Source organism: Poeciliopsis prolifica, unplaced genomic scaffold (assembly GCF_027474105.1).
Source record: "Poeciliopsis prolifica strain line A6 unplaced genomic scaffold, Auburn_PproV2 SCAFFOLD006, whole genome shotgun sequence".
NCBI lineage: Eukaryota > Metazoa > Chordata > Actinopteri > Cyprinodontiformes > Poeciliidae > Poeciliopsis > Poeciliopsis prolifica.
Window position 1 is genome coordinate 11,416,099 of NW_026562381.1, and position 21,946 is coordinate 11,438,044.

General features: G+C 35.7%; 2 protein-coding genes across 2 annotated transcripts in view; one reads left to right on the forward strand and one right to left on the reverse strand.

Moving 5' to 3' along the window:
• Window positions 1-14,068, reverse strand: part of LOC129360301 (palmitoyltransferase ZDHHC9-like) — a 32,706-nt gene extending 18,638 nt beyond the window's left edge. The window contains exons 1-2 of the mRNA XM_055030430.1: window positions 13,345-14,068; window positions 1,979-2,139 (exon numbers count right to left, since the gene is read on the reverse strand). Coding sequence (XP_054886405.1) covers window positions 1,979-2,139; window positions 13,345-13,508 — 325 coding nt within the window. The 5' untranslated portion in view covers window positions 13,509-14,068. The remainder of the gene's footprint in view (window positions 1-1,978; window positions 2,140-13,344) is intronic.
• Window positions 14,069-16,531: 2,463 nt separating this feature from the next.
• LOC129360537 (tRNA wybutosine-synthesizing protein 2 homolog) lies at window positions 16,532-21,338 on the forward strand. The gene is made up of 7 exons (XM_055030842.1): window positions 16,532-16,710; window positions 16,857-17,022; window positions 17,825-18,020; window positions 18,992-19,142; window positions 19,212-19,321; window positions 19,839-19,996; window positions 20,414-21,338. Exons 1-7 carry the CDS (start codon window positions 16,658-16,660, stop codon window positions 20,780-20,782), a joined length of 1,203 nt encoding a protein of 400 aa, XP_054886817.1. The 5' UTR covers window positions 16,532-16,657; the 3' UTR covers window positions 20,783-21,338.
• Window positions 21,339-21,946: the final 608 nt, after the last annotated feature.

Below are 21,946 nucleotides of genomic sequence, written 5' to 3' on the forward strand. Positions count from 1 at the left end.
AAGTCACTTTTAAAAAAAATAAAAAGTATGTTAAAAAGAAAACAAGCCAAAAAAAAAACTTAAATTTGATCAGAGAAAAAAAGGGATTTTATTTTTAAAACATATTGTAGTAATTAACATAAGAAGTATGAATAAACAAAAAGACGCGGTTCTCCCTGTTTGATGCCAAATAAACCAACCTGAAACATTTATTCCTCATAAATACTTCTAGCCTGAACCACTACAGTTTTTCCCACATCTCTGCTTGTTATTTTTGTCCAGAAAGCTCCCAGGTAAAGATGAGCAAAAACATGCTGATGTCACTTCTGTAGCTGCCCTTAAATGCCTGATCATAAAGGTTTGGCACCATGAGGACAGGCTGAGAGCAAACTCCAGGGATTTTCAAGACACAAGTTATGTAAAATTGCTTTCATGAAGACGTTATAATTTGCAAATTAACACTGTGAGTCTATGTTAAAGTGTTTGAGTCAGAAATCACAGAGAAAGTTTCTTTGTTTACACATTTTTACTGAAAATTTGTAGCTTTTTTCTTACATTTTAACAAGTTTCTGCACACTTGTCCTTTTAAAGTTAATAATTAGCAGACTTGTATCTCTGGTCACACATGCAGCTGTAACATTACTAATCAGCTGGTCGTGTTTGTTTTGACATTCTTTCTTCTTATCTTGTGGCAAACTGGAACCACAGATCATGAGCAAATATATAAACATATATATAAACATTACCAACCTGCGAAAAGGTTGGACACCTTCTCACTAATTCAGTAGGAAGTGTTGTCCAAAAGTTTGACTGGTAGTGTTTACATACATATAAAACTCTGGAAAATAGCAAGAGACTATTTAAAATGATTTGATTTTACACTGTATAAGTTTAAGAAAAATGAATATTGTTCTTTTATTCAATTAACTACTGACAGCATGTTACTCTTGCTGGCAAACCTTCTGAGTTTTTTTGGTTGAAGTGAATGACTTGTTTTTTTCTACAATGGCCCTGATACACCCCATTAGATTTTGCATGTTTGAAAGAAAGGTTTCCAGTCAATTGAATACATTTATTTTCAGGAATAAGAACTGGATTTGGGTCACTTTGTTTCAAAACGCTTGCTATATGTAGCGGAGTTTAGCAAGGTTGGCTTCTCAATATAAAGTACTTTTGTATTTGTTGGTTCTTGGAAAATAGCGTACGATGTTTCCAACTCTCCACATTTTTGTTTTTTAAGTAATTAAAACTTTTCTGAATTTGAAATTTCACCAGCTAAGAGATGGAAACAGATCTGGTTGCTTATTAGGCAACTAGTGGAGATTATTCACATTTGTTTATGAGGAAACACAAGTTGACCAACACTTAAACAGTTTAGGATATTTCTATGGGCCATTCAAAACATGTTCATCCATTTTTTAAAGAAAATCATTCTTAGATAATGACATTTTGACTATTTTGAGTTGTTTTAGGTCCTCTTGTGACTTTAAATCCAAATAAGCTGCTGCTGGCCACACCCAACGTCCCACCGCTGAGTCATCGTTTACACTCACACGTGAAAATGGCTTCAAACAATTTTACAACTGCATATCTATGAAAAGCAGAAGTGGAACTTCCTACACAACCAACAAGAAAGCAGCAAGTGGTTTCTGGATTGTAAGTCAACAACAAAACACTTTTCTTTTCTAGCAGCCATTGTACAGCCCAATGACGAAATGTGATGGAGCTCAGCTGGAGTAGCAAGGTGATGGAGTTGGGGTTGTTGATTTTGACTTAATAATAATGAGGTTTTTTTTAAACTGGCCAAAAACAGCTGGGTATTTTTTAAAGCGCCTGGGTTCCTTTTAGAAGCAGTAAAGACACAAATGGAAATATATAAACCTGCAAACTGTAAAATTTGCATAATAGATCCTCCTACACAGTTAGAAAATGCATTGGTTCAGATGACTATTTTTTACATTGTGTCTCTCTGAGAATGAAGACGAATGCATCTACTGACCGATTTCCAGTTCTATGAAGTTGGCCTCCTCTGGAAGGGCCCGCGGCAGGACCCCGGGGTCGCTGAAGCTCGTCCTCAGCAGCATGGCCATGACGAACAGGAAGAGCAGCACGGCAAAAACCGGGATGGCAGGAGACAGGTGGACGGCCAGGTACGGACACCTGCACAGAAAAGGAGCAAGACAAAAAGTCTGGTTAGAAGTAATACAATATGTGCATTTATCAACTCTGAGTTTGAGGATTTTAAACTTTTACCTGGTAAATCAACATCTAGGAAACACAAGATTATGTAGTATAAAAATTGGAAAGATTCACTTTTAATAAAAATAAAATCACAGTAAATAATCATGACTTAACTTGTCCACAATTATATGAGCCCCTTGAATAATTGGAGGGTTTTTCAAATGACTCATTTAATAGACACCAAATAATAAACAGTCAGGTTTTTTTTAAAGTGCTGGGCTGTTTTTAGAAGCAGATTATTTCTAAATATTCTGAATCCATACATCATTTCCCATTTTACTACAAAAACAAGGCGTTACTTTGTGTTGGTCTAAAGTAAAGAAACCCAAAAAAGATCTTGAATTTCCTTTTGTAACAATAATAGTTTTCCTTTACAGCTTAGTTTCATTCCTTTTGACTCTTTGTTTGTGTGATTCAGTTTGTTTTTAAAGTGTTTGCTAGTTGTTATTAGTTAAATATTGTTTAGTTTTAGTTTAGTTTCTATTATAGTCGTCGTTTTAGTTTGTTCTTACTTTGGTTAATTTTTAGAAGCAGAATTAAATAAAGCATTTTATTGTGGTTTTCGATTGGGTCACGAATATTTAACTGAGAGCTAAACTTTGATGATTTCTCCAACTTTTGCTGCCAACATTTTAAGGACTATTGTTCAGTGTCATCAAGGAGAGAGTGGTGCCATAAACTGTCAATAACTGATGCAAACTGCATGTGTGGAAAAAAATTTAGCAATTTAAACACGAAAACAAGCGATAATATATCCATAATTTCAGTAGGTTTCAGTTTTCTAAATAAGTTATAGTTTTTCTCCATTAATAAATATTATCCCAGTTTTATTTAACTATAAAACTGTGGTTGTAATTAGAGATGCACTGATCTGATGTTAATATCTTTATTGGCCTGAATATTGAAAAAAATTCTATATCGAGTATTGATAACAATGTGCCTGATTCAAGAAGGCAGAACTATTCAATCCAATTTTATACTCATGGTTTATTGATTTTACATTACATTTACATTTCTAATTGCACTTTCTGAACCATTTGATTTGTAGCAGTTTATTTTTTATATTTTTGACAGAGGCATTCAACCTATTGTTTATCTCAGCTCCTTTATTGTTATTTATTTCTCATTGGCTCTTATGCTCCTAACTGCACTGATTGAACAAATTAAAGCTGTTTTGCTGCTGAAGCTATTGATGTATTTAAGTGTGCTGTACTGGTGCAGAGTTAAGAAAATAAGTTTGTAATTCAGTAAATTTGTCTTTGTGCTTTAAAAACCACAAAGTCCCCAGTTGCAACGTGACTAAATGTGAAAACGTTTAGGTACAAACACAGCGAACACTATCCTCTCAGCGAGGTCGCACCAGAACAGAAACACTCTGATCTGCTGCGTTAAGCATGAGGTCATGACCTTTTAACCGGACCTCACAGCTGTGTATGAACAGGCCGCAGCCCTCTTCCCTGCCGGAGAACATGGTTGGTATCAGCATAGCTCTGGTAGTCCAGCTCCAGAGCCGAGAGAGCCGGCAGAGCATCTGAACCCGCTGCTGCTGGTGACAGATGGCAGCTGCAGCAAAAGAGAGAGCAGAGCAGCAGCATCTACAAAGCTCCTGAATGCTGATATCAATACGTTAACTGCTCCATCTCTGTATATTCATAATGCAAAGCTAATGATGCTCCACAGAACGGAGACGCTTCAAGAAAAATGTTTTTACAGCATCTCACGTATCTGCCTGCACGCAGAATCATCATTAATAAATTTACATATTCATTGTTAAGGTCAGAGAAATTAAGTTATGTTGGGTTGCATCTTTTCTGACTTTCCAATTCAACAATTGTACCACTAATCAGCTCATTGAGTACATTCAGGACTGTCGTAACAAATAACAGGTATGAGCAGCAGAATACACAAACGAAAAAAACGTAAATCTGTAATTTCAGGCGACAATAATAATAATAATAATAATAAATATTTATTATTATTATTATAAATCCTGGAGGGACCGTCTGTCTCCATTTCCACAACAAACTTAGCTAACAGGAAACAGCTTAGTCAGCAAAACACCACAAAACACCACAAAGACCAGAGTCCATGTGATTAGCTGCAACCGCAGAGACGTCAGCATACTGGAGACACGGCCAGCTCCCAGCTCCACCAGTCTGAGCCTCTGCAGCATTTCCCCACCACTAATGGGAAGCAGCAGCAGATTCGGATCGATGGAAACTTCCACTGTGTGAGCAGGACGACCAAGCGGGTGATTCCTGTAATAATGACCGTCACGCTCCATCATCACTTCCCATCAGCCCCTCCTCCGCTGAGCGCGGCCGCCGCCTTCAGCTGCTGAGGAGCCGGAGCGTTAATCAGCAGAGATCCAGAAATACTGGATTTAGATTCCCACAAGATGAAAGGTTTCCTCATTAACATTAACTAGCTTAAAACTTGAAATGTATTTTTTTTATGCTTTACGTTTCAGTTTTTCTTGAGTCATTTTGTAATGAAGTATCTCTACTCTTAGGTGAATAAAACTGATGGATTTATTACCCACTGGAAGAAAAACAAACATGTTTCATTGATAAATTTTCTTATTTTTTGTTACTAATATGAATTATTGTAATTTTGTCCTGAAGAAAAACAACATTTCCATTTAACTTTATATTTCGGTCCATCTGATTATGTAATTTTTAAAGATTAAATGATTGATAATATGATCAGTTTCTCAGCACTTGAATTTTTACCAGATACTTTTTACTTTCACTTGAGCAAAAATATGCTGAAGTATATTTTTGGGAAGCTCTATCGTTCTATCTCAAACCAACTAACATGTAAAATTGTCTCATTTTACTCGCCTTAACTGTTTAAAACGTGTTGGACTTTTGTTGGCAGGCTTTGAATGAGCTGTTGGAAGAATTTCATAATCTGCATCAGAACCAGGTGAGCTGGTTCTTCCCGTTTCCACTCATTGTGCCAAATACAACAAACCTGCTGCGTGAAGCTCCAACACAAAACATATTGCATCACAGGTTTTATTTATGCAGAGAGTGGGACGTTTAGCAAATAGTAAACACAAACAGTTAGTTTTTATTTGCACATACATATTTCTACCTTTTGCACAAAGACCTTCGCAAACCGTCCTCGCCTCCTGGAAGCTGAACAAACACTTTCTTATAGCTGTTATTTTTAAACCTTGTCAGGCGTTTTCAGAGCGATATGAAGATTTATTTTTAAACAGTCACCATAAAACACTCAGGAAATGTGGCAAAGAGTTACAGAGAGTATCTTTGGTCTGGATTAATCTGACGCCGCTTTTCTTTTCTTTTTCTTTCACCTGTCGGACTTTTGAACCATGAAAATATAATAAATAGGAAAAAACAGGTTTTCATGGCTCAGCCTTTGCAGCCAAAAAACTTGATCAGTGATTTTACTGCAGGTTTAAAACATGAAATATCTGTGAAACACTTGGACTCAAAACGTTCATTAGCTGCACAGATGTGTGTCCGATAGCATTAGCAGACCTGCAGACATGATCCAGTTCGTCTGCAAAAATCCATCCATCCATTAAAATATTTACAAATAAAATATGAGTCTAAACAAAAACAAGTCAGCAGTCTCTGAAATTATTTGACTCAAGTTAACCAGCATTTCAACACAAATATTGACACATTTTGACTCAAACTGTTTAATAATCTTTCGGTTTTCATTTGCAGTCAACAAATTACACTGAATTTTTTTGTTGGTTTAGATGAGAGCTGCTATATTAGTAATCGACTATATTAGTAATCGATTGATAATTAATTGCCACATTCTGCAGATTTTTTATTTATACACCTAAATTTATTTTATACAATATTACAAATACATTAAATTACTAATAAATAATTAAATTTCTTCCAAAAATGAGAAAATAAGAATTGTATTTGGTTAAAATGAACGCTTGATCATTTGTAACAAAGGATGAATCTGCAGCTAAAGAATAAATTGTTTGTTTTTTTTATTAATCGAATAATAATCAGATAATCATTCAATTAAAAGAAAATAGGATTTTTTGTTTTTGTTTTTACAGAAGTTTAAACGGGTAAAGCTAAAAATGCAACATGAGGAGTTCTGGGTAAAACATATTTACAGACAAAGAAAATTATTTTCATCTTAATGCAAAATGTATTTGTATTTCTGTACAGTTATGGCTTAATTACTAATAATGTTCTTTAGAAGCACGATATAAATGTTTTTCAAGATGATTATTTGTGTTTGTAGGGTTGTAACTGCTGTGACACAATTACCTAAAAAACATTTAAGAAATATTGTAACTTTTATCATCATGACAAAAGTACAGTCAGAAATCGTTATAAAACTTTAAATTAATATCTCCCACCTTTAATCTGTATGTCATTTATTGAAAGTTGTTAATTTTCTAACCAGCAAACACATTTGTTTGTTTTTTAATAAGGAATATATTACAACTTAAAAGCATTATTTTGGAGAAAGGTTTAATAAAATTGTTTTACTCTATTATAAGCTTAATTTCCTCAGAATCAGTGCAGAAATATTGAAGACCTGACATTAGGCTTGTGGTTGTCTAACAATGGAGAACCTTCAGGTTTTAAAAGCAGCACATAAAATAATTACGCCCCATTATAAACCCGATCCAGATAAGCTACTTTGATATGCGAGTGTGCATAAGGTGTGGATGTGTTTCTAGGCGTGTCTGCTGCAGACCTTCATCATGACGCTTCAGCTGTTAAATTCAGGCTGACATGAACCTCCAGATGAAAAACTGGATTAAAATCCCTTCAAACGTCTCAGGAAGAACATTGCTGCAGTCAAAACCATGTCACTCTTAACATTTTCTTATTAATACTTAACAACTGTGAGCTGTTGTAAATTAATCCACAACTAAGTTTCTGGGACGCTGCAAGGTAAAATATAATCTCGCAGACTGAGCTGGCCGCTCGTCTCTTACGGTATAGAAAGGAAAATCAATATGTGAAGAGCTTTGATACGTCCCTCTGCAGCAGCGGCTCAAAAGCAACTGATACGCTTTTCCACAAAGCGACTCCTCCAATCGGAGTGCTAATGTGGGGTTTTTATGTTCCAGATATAAATTATTCCAGAAGGTCTGATCAATTGAGGCTCCTGCTCAGGAGCTGCAGGCCTTACTGGATCTGTATGAGTTGGAGGCTTTCAATAAAGGAGATCAATTAGTATGGCAGATTGCTTTTAGAAAGAGGAAGTGAACTGAGGGTGAATGCACAGCATTCCCGTTTAGACCGATTTAACTGAACATAGTTTGTTTAGAAAGTTTAGTTTGTTTGGGTCGGTGTGAATGCACAATCAAACTCTGATGTGGGCCAAAAAAAGTTTCATCAGGTCGGTCTAAAAACCTCGGTCTCAGTTGAGTAAAGTGAATTTGAATGCATATAGAACCACAAGCTGACAGGAGACGGCTCCAAAAGCAGGATGTAGACCAAACTGCAGGGAATTCTGGGTAAATACAACCAAAACAGACGTGAGTCGAGTATCAGAGGGAGAAATGGCTTCTAGCCTTTTACCAGAGACAGAAGAGAAATAATACAACCACTGAAATCAGACGCAGCTACATTTTTGCTTACATTTTTGAATTCATGTCGTCATTTTTATGAGTCTATGAGTTGGTTTGATTCGGGACCAAAGTTGCAACATTCGTTGCATTGTCAGCTGCTGCGGTTCACTTTCACACCGCACTGAGTGGAACATCTTTCAAACTAACTGTGAAATCAGTTCACCTCCTCGCCTGTGGTGGCACTGTTCCAACAACAGCTGAAGGAATGACATGAAAACCTCTGAAGAAGACACGATCATCACGCTTGTTTATACTTCCTATTTATATTCATTTTACTCAAGCAACAGGAGAAATACTTCATAATGAAATTACTCTAGTGAAAGTAAAGAATATTAAAAATACTCAGAAAAGTAATTTTCTGAGTATTTTTACGTTTGCTTGAGCAAGTTACTCAAGCAAACGTAACTTGTTACTACATAACTGCTCCCTTGTTATGTAACATTTTAATATGACTTTGACAGAAACATCAGAGGCGGGGTTGTTGACTTTTACTGGGATTAAAGCAATAATCCCAGTATGTACTACGCTGTTATTCAGTCAGATGAGAAAATCTGACAGTGGGGGAAATAAAAACGATAAAACAGCTATCAATTATTTACATATTTCTGTTAGAGGAGGATTTATTCAAATGCTAAACTCCCAGTATGAGAATAGAAAGCATCTCTCTCCTCCTGAGACAGAAGCTTCCAGAGAACAAAGCCTGCGACTTTAACTGGAGCATGTTCTCTGAACATAAATCATGTTACTGCTCGTTTAGCCTCAGCTGGATGCTGACTGGCTGGCAGGGAGACAGGGTGGGGTCGGATGCTAGCGGGTCGGATACCAGATCTGACGCTTTGCTCTGCAGGGTCGGCCCACAGAGGAAAACTCTGACTGCCTGCACATAATGCAGCTTGCTGTCCTGCGGTGGACTAAGCGATGACTCACTGTCCTTGTGGTCCAGTTTCATCCCAGTTCTGCAGGGAACTGTGTGCATGCACACTCATGTATCACACAAATATTTATCACAAATCAAACTCAAAAAAGCCTCTATACACACCTGGAAACTACATAAGGTGTGTTTTACAGCATGTTCAAGGATAAAAGCTGCAAAATGAGCAGGACACCATCTACTGACTAATTTGTTTATTAGAGATGAAACGAATAATCTGATTAATTGTGATGAATCGACTATTCAAATAATCATCAACTAGGCCTTCCACAATAATTAATAAATCAATTAATCACATAATAAATTAAAACCAGGTCAATAATTTCCATTTGCATAATTTATTGTTTTTTCTCTTTCTACTAAAATCGGATGATTTGGTTCGGTTTGGTGCTTTGGTCTCAAATAACTCCTTTTGTTGAAGTGAATTTGCCATTTTAAGGACAAAAATAGTTATTATTTTCTTCAAATAATGTTAAATCTAATCTTCCTTCAAAATTATTTAAAGAATAATTTTGTTAATAGACTTCATAATTTATTTTTATTGTCTGTGTCTGTGTTGTTTTGTTTATTTATTTCGGATATTTAAAATGTCTTTCAGGTGTAGATGCTCATTAGAATTTAAAGTTTATTCATCTATAAGAATGTGTTACATTATTATGCCAATCCCATTATATTACTGGGAAATTGTCTCAAAACAATAATATTATTGTTTATGGCAATAACTTCCGGGGAAATTTGTCATCAACTAATTTAGTAATCGATTAATCATTAACTGAACTAAAAAAAAAAAAATCATTGAAAAAGTTACAGATTTGGAACAGTAATTAAGTCAAAACTATAAAATTCATATAAATTTTGAATTCAAGATAAAAATATTTTTCTGTAAATACGTTTTATCCGACATTCCTAAAGTGATTTAGTTTTAGATTCATCTGGTGCAATAGAATGATACGTTATATAAAATAATAATGTATAAAATAAAATCTTTATTTTTCCTTTTTAGAGAAGAAATTCTTTATTAATTTGCATCTTTTATTGTATTTCTAACATTGTATAAAAAAAGGGGGCTAAATTAAAAAAAAATCTGTGGAATGTGGAAATATTTTTGATCCGATTAATCGATTAATCATAAGAATAATTGGTTACTAAAATAAGAGTAAGTTGCAGCGCTGCTGTTTACATGCTTAATGTTTCCCTTTCTGTTTGTGTATTCTGCTTTAATTTAAAGCGAGTTTTCCCTGCGTGAACTGCCAACGCTTGCAGCTCAACCTCAAGCTTAGAACGAATAAACTTCTGTATTTATTCACAGCATGAATATGAATTAGAATCAAGACTAACGGAATAATCTCACAAAAAAAATGCAGTTTAGTGTTTAGGAGGAGATTTTGTTTAGTCATTATTAAGCAAATAGCTGCTGTATTAGATTATTGTGCCGTTCTACAAAGTGCTGCAGACACGCTAATCACTTTTGTGCCCAATAATCCAGAATAATTTAGGATAAATTAGGTTAAAGGTTGCCCTCTTCTTCTTGGATGGCATGATTATTGCACACAGTAATAGTGTTTTGATGGTGCAAACTGTCACTTTCTGTACTTCGTGATGAAGGTTTCAAGTTTCTTTTCTCTTATATTGCATTCCCACATCAACATTTTTTCCCTGGATCTCAAATTTCAGGGGGAAAATACAGAACCTTGTTTTATTTTTAAAAAGTTTTTGGATTGAAAAGCTTTGCTGTAATTACAAACTGAAATCTATGAAAATGGTGGAAATGTTCTACTTTCCCTTAAAACCCATTAAGGTTCGTGTTAACTGATTTGACTGAATGGACTTACTAAGTATTTTCAGACTCTAAAAATGTCAATAAATAACCAAAAATATCCTGATGGATCATTCTTTGACCAAACATAAATCAGTGCTGTTACTTAAAAACAACATAAAACATATTAAGTCAAGTAAAAGTAGCACACACTACTTCAACATATTTCTACTAAAGTAAAGAAATTAGAAACAAGAGTAAAATCATTTGGTAAAACATCTACTAAAAGTACTGAGTAACTAATAGTATTATCAGTCATTTACTATTTAAACATGACATCATCAGATGGACCAGCATATGGAGTTAAGTGGAGATTTTGGTATTTTAAGAACGAAAATTGCAATAATTCATACAAGCAGCAAAAAATAGCTTATAGGCAAAAGAAAATGTTTCCAAATCAGTTTCTCAAAAAAACAAAAAAAAAAAATAAAAATACTTATGAAACTTTAACAAGAACTGCAGGTGTGTCTGTATCTGGTGAATTTTTGGTTGAAACATGTTTGTTTTTCATCCAGTGGGTGGAAAATCCAGAAATTTTACTCAAGTAAGAGTAGAAATACTTTATAATCAAATTACTCAAGTAAATGTATTTGAGTAAATATAACCAAACTTTGAATCTTTGGTTCTAGAAACTTCAATTAAAGAAACTAAAAAATAAAACAAAATGGGACATTAAAGGTTTCCTTGAATAATAATAAAACACAATAATGAAATACAATATTTTTGTCATCTTATTTACAACCATGAACACTTTAAGCCTGCTGGAGTTTCATAGAAACATCTGAGGTTTCTACTTGCAGAGTGACGTCAAGCTAAACCCACCAGCATGTTGTTTAAGCCTCATCTCATTTTCAATATCGGCCCCCACCTACTCCAGATAATTATGTTCCTCTGTAATATGAACATCCTGAGCTAACGACCCTCGGAGCGCTCGGCGTATCAGCTTTTTCCGCTCTGTGCTCCCGGCCGGACAAAAACTCCTTCTGTGCAGACTCAGAGGAGAGCAGGAGGCCATTAAACGATCGGGCATGAAGATAGGAGGAGAGCCGCTGCCTCTGCTGCACACAGCAAACGGATTCGACCCGACAGCTGCACACACCCAGTCAGTCAAGTACAGGCTGAGTTAACACTGCAGTACTTTGTGCCAAGTCATCAATCTGGAAGTGTTGGCAAAAAAACTCAGGAAAAATGAGGAATAATTAAGAAACAGGTGAAAATGAGTGTAAGCGCTGATTTAAATGCTATAAACATAAAAAGCAGAAGTGCTGAGACATGGAAGCTGAAGAGGTTTATCTACAGCGAGGTAAAGGTGGGCCACTCAACACATTAAATATTAATCAGCTGTGAACCTTGAGTCAGATAGGGACATGAAAACATGCACTTACTGGTAAAAAAAAAAACAAAAAAAAAATCCACTGCTTTTTACCGAGTGCACTGTTAAAACAAACTGTTAGAATTAACCAGTTAAAATGCTGTTAAACTTACAAACATCTTAGTTTGTTAGATCTAAATTTACATTCCTGAGTATAAATTATGTAAATTTAACAGCTAAAATACGTTCAAATAAACTTGCTACCTTCTGTCTAACAAAGGAAACAAAAACATCTAAATTAGATTGTGGCTAAGACACCAACAGGTGTCCGCATATCAACAAATCTGAATATGTGTTTATATGGAAAAATCTACTTGTTTGCAAGCAAACAAAGGGCTAGGGTTAGTTTGTTTTTAGTTTGTAATTAAATGTTTACAGCTCTTCTTTGTGTTTGATCTTATTTTGTTTAAAAATATGTTTCAGCAGCAAATAATAACCAATGAAATATTTCCAGATTTGATCAAAAATCTGTGTTGAATCCCACATCAAATTATGCTTAAGGCCCCAAAAAACCTTGGACTGGCCCTGATGACACATGTAAACACATTGAATTATTATTTTTGCTACTTTTGTAAAGATATTTTTTCAAGATTTTAGTTTGGGCTTTTTTTGTTGAGAAAAAATATATCAAATATAAGCTACTAAGCCAAATATTTACTCAACAAAGTAGGTTTTTGTGAAAAATGCAAACAATTTAAAGAGAAATCTGAAATGTCATATTAAAGTTAATATATTTTACACTAAAGGAAGTAAAAAAATAAAATAAAGGAATTTCAAGCAAGTTTTGTTGACTCGGTTCGACTTGGGTCTTTAAAATGTAAATTCAAATTTATGGGTTCATATAAATAATTCATAACCAATGAAATCAAAAATTTCTACATCAGATAATCGATTGATAATTGTTGGTAACAGCGAGAAATGTTAAAACCCTGAACATAAGTTTAGATAAATCCAGATTTATGACTTCGAATGGGCCCTGAACAATCCATAATCAAAGGTATCTAACATTTCAATCAACTAATTGATTGGTAAGAAATTACATTGGTTGCAAAGTATTGGTATTGATTGGTAAGTAATGTTAACGATTGGAAATGGTACAACACAGAGCAAATGCTGTAAGAAGAATGTGCTCTCAAACCCAGATTTACTGCTAACATTTTAATCGATTAATCAATTAGTCTACAATATCAGTTGGAAAAGTGAAACTCTGAAAGAAAAGTGCTTGTTCTTTGGTTCTTAAGCTGTCAAATGTTTGCAGATAAATCCAGATTTACGCCTTGAAATGGGTCCCGTTTAACCCATAATCAAAAGGAATGTGAAAAAGTAAATGACCAATCGATTAGTCAGTAAGGACAACCATTGGAAGCGGAGTGTTGACTCCGTGACCTCTGAGGTGAACTGCTGTGACTTACTCGAACGCGAAGAAGAGGGAGCAGGTTCCGACGATGAGGAACAGGGTCAGGTAGAAGATCCCCTTCTGCCGGGCCATCATCACCCTCCCGTCGCAGCAGAAGGTGTTCTTCCCGGGGAGCTTCTCCCATTTCCGCACCTTTCGCGTTATCATAACCGCCGACATGCTGGCTGCTTTCTCCTAAATCTTCACTTCTTCAAACTGGGACAAACAGAATCGGGTCAGTGGTGGAGAGGTTCGGTCAAAACAGGCGGGTTGCTCGGATGTTAAAGACTTCCGCTGCATTTTGTGTTTGTTTTATTTTTTCCTTTTTGGATTGTGGCTGTCACATCGTTGCTGCTTCCCACTCCATCTGACTGCAGAGTGTTTTTATTCCCTTTCTCCTCAGGCAGGTCTTTAATCCCTCCGGTCCAGATGATTAGAAATCCATCCGAAACCACTGCGACAGATGTTTCCCACTAGAAAGAGAGGAAATCCAGCCGTGGTTGTTGCAGAGCGGACCTTGACCGCTTGACTTTCACATCATCTCGATAAAAATAATAATAATGATGATAATAAATGGAGCTGCAGCAGAAACAGCCCCGCTGCAGACACAGAACCCCGGGCTGAGAATAGGATGCAGTCAGATCAACCGGATCATCGTAAAAAACTGGAATAATCTGATTTTTTGAGCAGAAATGCGCTGCGCTGTGAACAGCTCCGGTTTTTTTCCTGCAGGATGAGCTCTTGGTTTTAGTCAATGGCAGCAGGAAACACGCCTAGATTGAAATGTCTTGTCTTAAAGGGCCAGCACAGGTGAAACAGAGGAACAAAGGAACAGATTCAGCTCCTTTCACAAAAGATTGAGAACTGTTTTACCATCATTCTGTGGAAAATCAACAACTAACTTTAACTCTAATACTGTTTTATTCATGTTAATTACTTAAATTAAGTAGTTTGCTTGTTTTATTATTGTTGTTTTTTTGACCAATGCTCAAAGCAAAGAGTCGTTTTTAACCGCATTATTAACAAATTAATTTCTTTAAAGCCATTAAAATCCTTTGTAAAAAGGCCCAGCTTAATAAAACATACTATATAAAATATATGTAGTTAAAGAGAAACAGTTATATTTCTATTGTAGGATGATAAATTCATCTTGATATATCTTCTTATAAAGATCTTTTTACATAAAACATTTTATTTATCTGTAATGTGTCTGTGTTTGCTTAAATCCAAGAACCAAGTGAAAGAATGTTTTTAATTTAGCATCAAAATCAACGGATTCAGTAAATTCAAACTTTCATGTCTTTTTCTATTTGTTTCATTTTAATGTGATATGATGCAGATATTGAACCAAACCACATAAAATCTGCTTTTGTTAAAGTTAAAAAATCCTGGCCAATTTCTACAATCTTTGATCAAAACTAGTAGGAGTCGCTGTGGAGGGTCCAAAGAGCATCATGCAGCTCAAAGTCGCAGGTAGTTGACCTATGACCTTTACACTGAGTGGCCACGTTTTCAAAATGCAAACTCTGTACAGTCAACAGTTCACATACAACATAGACATAGATTTATTCCATCCTATTATAAAGATACCAAGTAGTATCTGAGAAGTAAAACATCTGTATCCTGTTTCCTGTTTTGGTTCTTTATGTTTTTGACATCAACCTGCCAATAGGATCAAAATTAGCCACTTGGTTATAATCTTATGTGAATATGCTAATGTTCTTTCATGTGTATCCCTCCATTTTTTTAAATAAGCTGAACTGAATAAGCAGACAATGTCTTTAATAATTTAATTGTTGCTTATTGGGGGTAAAGAGACAATAAATATCAACAGATGGGTTTCAAAAAACAAAAAAGACAAACAACTCGTATTAACTGTGTATTCAAATCAACAAATCTGAATATGTGTTCGTATCGGTGCTGAGAAAGTCTACTAGCTCTGTGTAGAGAAGTTTGACCTCATTAGCACAGCAATCAAACTGGAATTCAGAAAAAAATTACATTTTCGCTACAATATACAGACTTTCTCAACCTCAAATCTCATTGCAGTTCTCATTGTCTTCCTCCCTCTTGGCAGCTATCTTATCTGTGTGTTTTCCAAACATTCATAGAACGATCTTTTTGTTACAGCAACAAACTTTATGTCTTTTATTGTGGTTGATGTAAAAAAAAACTTTATATGGCCTTGAGTTTGAGGAAGCTCATAACTGTGCTGTCAAAGGCAAATCATCCACAATCTTTAAAAATGTTTATGAAATAATAATATAACCTTTACCTGGATACAAAGCCTAAAGATACAATAGAGCTATAATGGAATGGTTTTGCTCAAAAGACACTAATTAGTTGAAATGGTCAAGTAAAGTCCATACTTAACATTCAAGCTAGGCCCCGTGTTAACAGTGTGGGTGTTAGCATCCAGCAATTGAAAATGTATGTGTTTGCACACATTGCAGATATATTTAAATAATCTCAGAACCTGGTAAAGATTACATATTTTTGGCCGGTGACACAACAACTATGTTCAAGTGAGACTTCCTCTTTGTACACAAGCTTCATTGTTTTAATTATATTCTCTACCTGCTAAACCTTTTTAAGATCTAGAAGATACGTCAAGCTCTATATTATTCCTGCAAGTATTTAAGTCTGTGTGTAACACTTATATATAACCGATTGTGAATATCATAAGTTTTATATACAAAACAAGAAATAATTTGAAAAAGTCTCTTATGTCTGATATTGTTCCTTTTTAATTATTTATTTGTGTTATTTTTTTATTATTATTATTTTAGTCTTGAGAAGACCAAATGTTACTTTATTCATTTTACTTTCACTTCAGTGAATTAAAGTAGTACTCCTCTTACTTGTGTACATTTTTCCGTATTCTACCCACCTCTGTTACCACTTACTTGAGAAAAACTTTCTCTTAAGTAAAATGTCTGGATAGTTTTAAGTAGGTTTTATATAATAAAGCAGATAATGTGACACTTTGGATTTAAGACAATACTTAGTCGCCATCTACCGACATTAGCGAGAAATTGTCTAGTTGGTAATTACTTCTTGCTGTTTCAAGTTCTTCGTGTAATTTATTCTCAGTTTTGTTCTCCGTCCCAAAAGTAGATAAATAAAGCTTCAACTTATAAAATATAACATTCGCAAAGCAGCTAAACATGGGGCCAGCTAATAGCTAAACAGTTTGTCCGTCCTTCACAACAGTCCGACTGGAAACAAAAGCTTGATCAATGGCAGGTACTCCGTTGGCTGCATGTAGCGTTTTACTAAATAATAAAACACTTAAAGTAAATCCAAAGCGTGGATTTAGTTGCTCATGAATGGACGGTGTACCTTGTCTTCGTGTGTGTTGTTGTCAGGCACAGCAGTTCAGGTGAGTGTCTGTTTACGTCGAAAGCTGATAGCTTAGTAAGCTAACAGGTACCAGGAAGGAACTGGTAGAGCGTCAGAAGATTATTGTGTTTTTAAATAACGTTTTATTATTATTTATGACTTAGTATGATTTCTTTTATTGTACAGGGTGTATCTCCAGGCCAGGGGGATGTTCGACCAGAGTTTTAGCTTGGTTAAACAGCCAGACGGGACAGTCCTCCTTCCTATGTCACCATCCTGCCTCTCACAGCTGGATCTGCAGTCTGTCAGAAACTCTTTGTCTCCAATTGTTTGTGATCTCACCTGGAGTAAGGTAGCTACCGCCACTTCAATACCTCATTTAGGATTTCTGTTGTATTTACGGCGATCAGATGGACTGAGGTCCCCTGAAAAGTTTAAAAAACGTATAACTAATATTTGCACACCTGCTACATTGTTTCATTTCCCATATTCTGATATTTGAAAGGTATGGGTGTATCTGAAGACATCTATGTTGGGAAATAATATTGACAATAAATAGATTGTTTATTGCAGTCAGTGTACTAAGTCTACTGCTTTTTCAGTAATAACTCTTCAAATGGTGGCATGATGGTCTTTGCACAGAACCCATTTCCAACTGGTATAATTTCCAAGTGGCATAATTTTTGCTAGAAAACAAATCAAAATCCAGTAATTTGGTATTCTCCAGAAATTGCTGTGAAAGTAAAAAAAATTGTTCATTTGTAAGGATCCTGAACTTAACGCTGTGGAGTGGTTCTGATTGTTTCTGGATGATAATGCCGCACATTATTTTGCTTAGTGATTCTGGCAAGCTTGATTCACGTAACATGTTTTTATCAATACTGAGATGTGAAATTGGCTGTAGTGACGAGCAGCGCCACATAGAGCATGATTGACAGCACTAAGCCCTGCCTACTGACTGACTGGTTGTTTCTAGTTAGCACTAGGAACACTGGGAGAAGGCAGAGGAGCTCAACTTTTTCACAGACTGTGTCTCATAAAACTGTCATGACATGGTGACAGTTTCAACAAAAATATAAAATCATTTTTTTGTTTCATAAAAGTTACATATTGAAGCTTTAAGGTGTTTAAAATCTCTCCTTTTCTCTCTTTAGTCTCCTCAGTCAAAAAAGGAGAAGGGGAGAAAAACTGTAAATAAACTGGAGAGAGCCATCCAGGAGTTGGTGGAGTTTCGGGGTGACACATGGACGGAGGAGATGAGGAGCGATCTTCCTCTGAGCTTCCAGAGGCATGGAGACCTCGTCCTGCTGGGTGACAGCTGCTTTACTCTGCCGATGTGGGATAAAATAGGTACCGCCTCATTCACTTTAGTACAAATTGCAGAAAATGTGTTCATTTCGAATGTTCATCACTGGGTCACGCTGAACAGATGCCCAGAGCAGATAAATGTGTGTTTGTGCCATAACTTTCTCCAACTTAACAGAAACAAAACTGAAGTGATGATCTTTCTAGAATCAACACACAGCTTCAGTTATTATAACTAAGAACTACTAATAAGGCCTGAAACCTGGGAGTAGTGATGGACTCTGACCTGAATCTTCAGAGCCACAAAAAGATAGTTACAAAGTCGGCCTTCCAGGAATGATAATGCAGAAGAACATGTCCAGGATCAGAGGACTAATGTCTCAATAAGATCTAGAGAAACTCATCCATGCGTGTATCTTTAGTCTCTTTGATTACTGAAGTCCTCACATCTATCCTCCAGCTACAGCTGATCCAGAACGCTGCTGCTCATATGCTGACTAAAGCCAGGAAGATGGAGCACATCAGCCCAGTTTTAAAGTCTCAACACTGACGCTCTGCAGCTCAGAGAACAGACCTTAAAATACTCCTCCTCATTTATAAATCACTGAACAGCTTAGCAGCACAATACATTAAAGATCTGCTGTTTTCATGGCAACCTTCCAGGTCTTCCGGTTCCTTTCAGGAACTTAGAACTAGAACCAAACATGGAGAAGCTTCAAATCTGGAACAAACTACCAGAAAACTGCAAAACATCTGAAACACAGAGTTCCTTTAAATCCAGACTAAAGACCCAGCTGCTTAGAGTTGCTTTTAATTAATAACTGAAACATTAATCACCATTTTGATGTGTAACGATGACAAAATATAATGTTTTTTGTCACCAATTCTTTTCTGCTATTCTTTATTATAGCTTTGTCATTTCATGTTTTTTATGATGCAAAGCACTTTGAATTGCCTTGCTGCTGAAATGTGTTGCACAAATAAACTTTATTGATTGATCAGTTTCTCTGATGTAGGCGATCAGTTATGGAGTGCAGTGACCAAAGAGCTGAGGGCGAAGCGGCTTGCAAAGATGAGTCGAATATCCAGGGATGGATTCAGGTCTCCTGTGGTAACGATGCTGCTGGGCGACAACAGCTGGGTCAAGCATGTGGACAATGGCATCAGGTGCATATATATATATTTTCTAAATATTTTATAGACATGCTCTTAATGAATAATCTGTTTTTGTTTCAGTTATGAGTTTGATGTTACCAGGTGCATGTTCTCAGCCGGGAACATCACAGAGAAGCTCCGTGTGGCCGGATTTGACTGCAGAGGAGAGACTGTGGTCGACCTATATGCAGGTAATAAAAGCTCAATGTGTTAGTCAGGGCTGGGAGATTAATCGATTTTAAGCCTGTTGGAATAAACAATAAATCAATTAATCGCATAAATTAAAACAAGTTCAATAATTTCCATTTGGATCATTTATTATTGTTCTCTTTTCTGTCTTTCTACCAAAAGGTGGATGATAAAAGTCTTCAACTCGTGCTTTATTGAAGGACAATGTAGTTTACAAAAACTTCATAATTCATTTTATTTGTTTTGTTGCAGTTCCAGTGATAAATGTTCATTAAAATATAAACTTTATTACTTGAAAATGGTCTCAAAACAACAATATTTTTATTTAGTAACTTCTGGGACATTTTATCGTCCAGCAAAATGTGACATGAGTATTGATGATTTAAGTTTTGGAAATAAGTATTTTTCTTCACCAATCTTCTTCTTCAGTCTCCATAGTTCAGTGACGTCAACATTGAAAATACATTTAATTATTCTGGCATTTTGCTGTGTAATCGTCCCATTTTTACCTCCTGTCAGGTATTGGATACTTCACTCTGCCATATTTGGTTCATGCGAAGGCCCGCCATGTTCACGCCTGTGAGTGGAACCCTGACGCCGTTGCTGCTTTACAGAAAAACCTGGAAGTAAACGGGGTGTCAGAGCGTTGCACCATCCATCAAGGAGACAACCGTCAAGTAAAGAGTCTTTGTTTGGCTAGTTTTGTTTTGCTGTTTGTATATTTTTTTTATTAATGTGTCCAATATAGCTGAATCAAATGACTGAATTTCCTCATCAGCCATTCATTTGATTCAGCTGCATTGGAGAAGAAAAACATCTAAAATAAGGAGGGGCTCAACTCAGTACCACCCCCTAGTGGTAATATTGGAAAACTAACAACGTGACTGAGTTGGAACAATTAACTTTTTTTGCCATCGAAATATAATATAATTCATTTATTTACTTAGTAGGATTTTTAAAATAATTTTTTATCTGTAGAATAAGTTGTTTGGCATCCCGCGTAAAGAGTATCAGCGGGCGTTTATTGCACCGTATATCATTTGTAATGAAAAATATATGTTTATGTTTTTGCCTGTGTTTTCTTTTCTTCCCAGGTTCAGCTGTGTAATATCGCCGACCGGGTGAACCTGGGTCTCATCCCGAGCTCTGAGGAGGGCTGGCCCGTTGCGTGTCGGCTGCTGAAGAAGACGACTGGCGGCATTTTGCACATTCATCAGAACGTCACCTCTCCTTTACCGAACGCTGCTGCTGCCGACGCTGCTCCTCAAAATGTTTCTGTAAAGAACGCTGACAGAGAGGCGTGGCGGGCCTGGGCCGGTGATACCGCAAAACGAATAACTTCTCTGTTCAAGGACCTCACTGGTGCATCATGGGAAATAAATATCCAGCACATAGAGCATGTGAAGTCTTATGCGCCTCATGTACACCATGTTGTGCTGGACTTGGACTGCAGACCGCCCTGAATTAACACCAAAACACAGAGAAGCAGTATTCCTACTGCATTTATTCCCAGGAGTAAATAAAATAAGGGTGCAGGGTCGGGAACGCTTTCATTTAACCCCATCAGGCCCGGTTTATTTTTTCAACAAGATACAGTAGCTTGTCTTAGGTCAATAATTCACCAATATTGATGGAAAAACTATGAGTTTCATTGGCAGATTATGTCACTTTTCCTCAGTTATAAGTGAAATAGTAGAACTAGAACTTTTTCATCAATTGTAAGGAATTATTTACTTGAAAAAAGCTACTATATATGTTGCTTAAAAGTTACTTGTAAATTAGTTTGTCTTATTTCAAGTGTACTAAGATATTTGGAGTAGAAATTAGACTAAAAATACTTGGTAAGATTTGTTTTGTTGAACGATAAATTGTCCCAGAAGTTATTGCAATAAACAATAATATTGTTGTTTTGAGACCATTCTCAGTTAAAAATGCAGTAACATTCTCAAAGATCAATAAACACTGGAACTGGAAGACATTTAAAATATCCAAAATAAACAACAAAAACAACAAATTAAACTAATTACTTAGTTTCTGTAAACAAAAGTGAAGCCAGTTGAGGCCAAAACACAAGACTGGAGATTTTAACATCCAGTTTTTGGTATAAGGAGAGAAAGAGAAGAGAAAAACAATAAATTGTGAAAATGTACATGATTGATGTTACTTTAATTTATCATGTCATTAATTGATTTATTGCTCATTGCAATAGGGGAGGTGTTTTTGAACCGTAAGCTCAGAAACAAAAGGAACAAAACACAAAATCCAAACAGCTAAGACCAGATGTCTCTACATTTTATAGCAATTAAAGCAACTATGAGAGTTTAAGAAAAAAAATATAAAACAATTTTGAAATCACAAATTAACCTTGAAATACTTACTTTTTTCTCTGCAGGGTTATGCTAAATAAGCGTTTGAACATATAGTCGAACTCTTGACTTCTTCTCAAAATAACTTCAAATCCTATCACTTGAAATAGTTTCCTAGCCTACCATGAACAAAAATGTATATATTTGATGTAAAGCAGACACTTTTTTCCTTCTGTGTTTTCTTAAACTAACCAGTAATAGACATCATGCAAATGATAAATTCAGTGAGTTTTTTATTGGTTTAAACCCTGAAAACTTTCA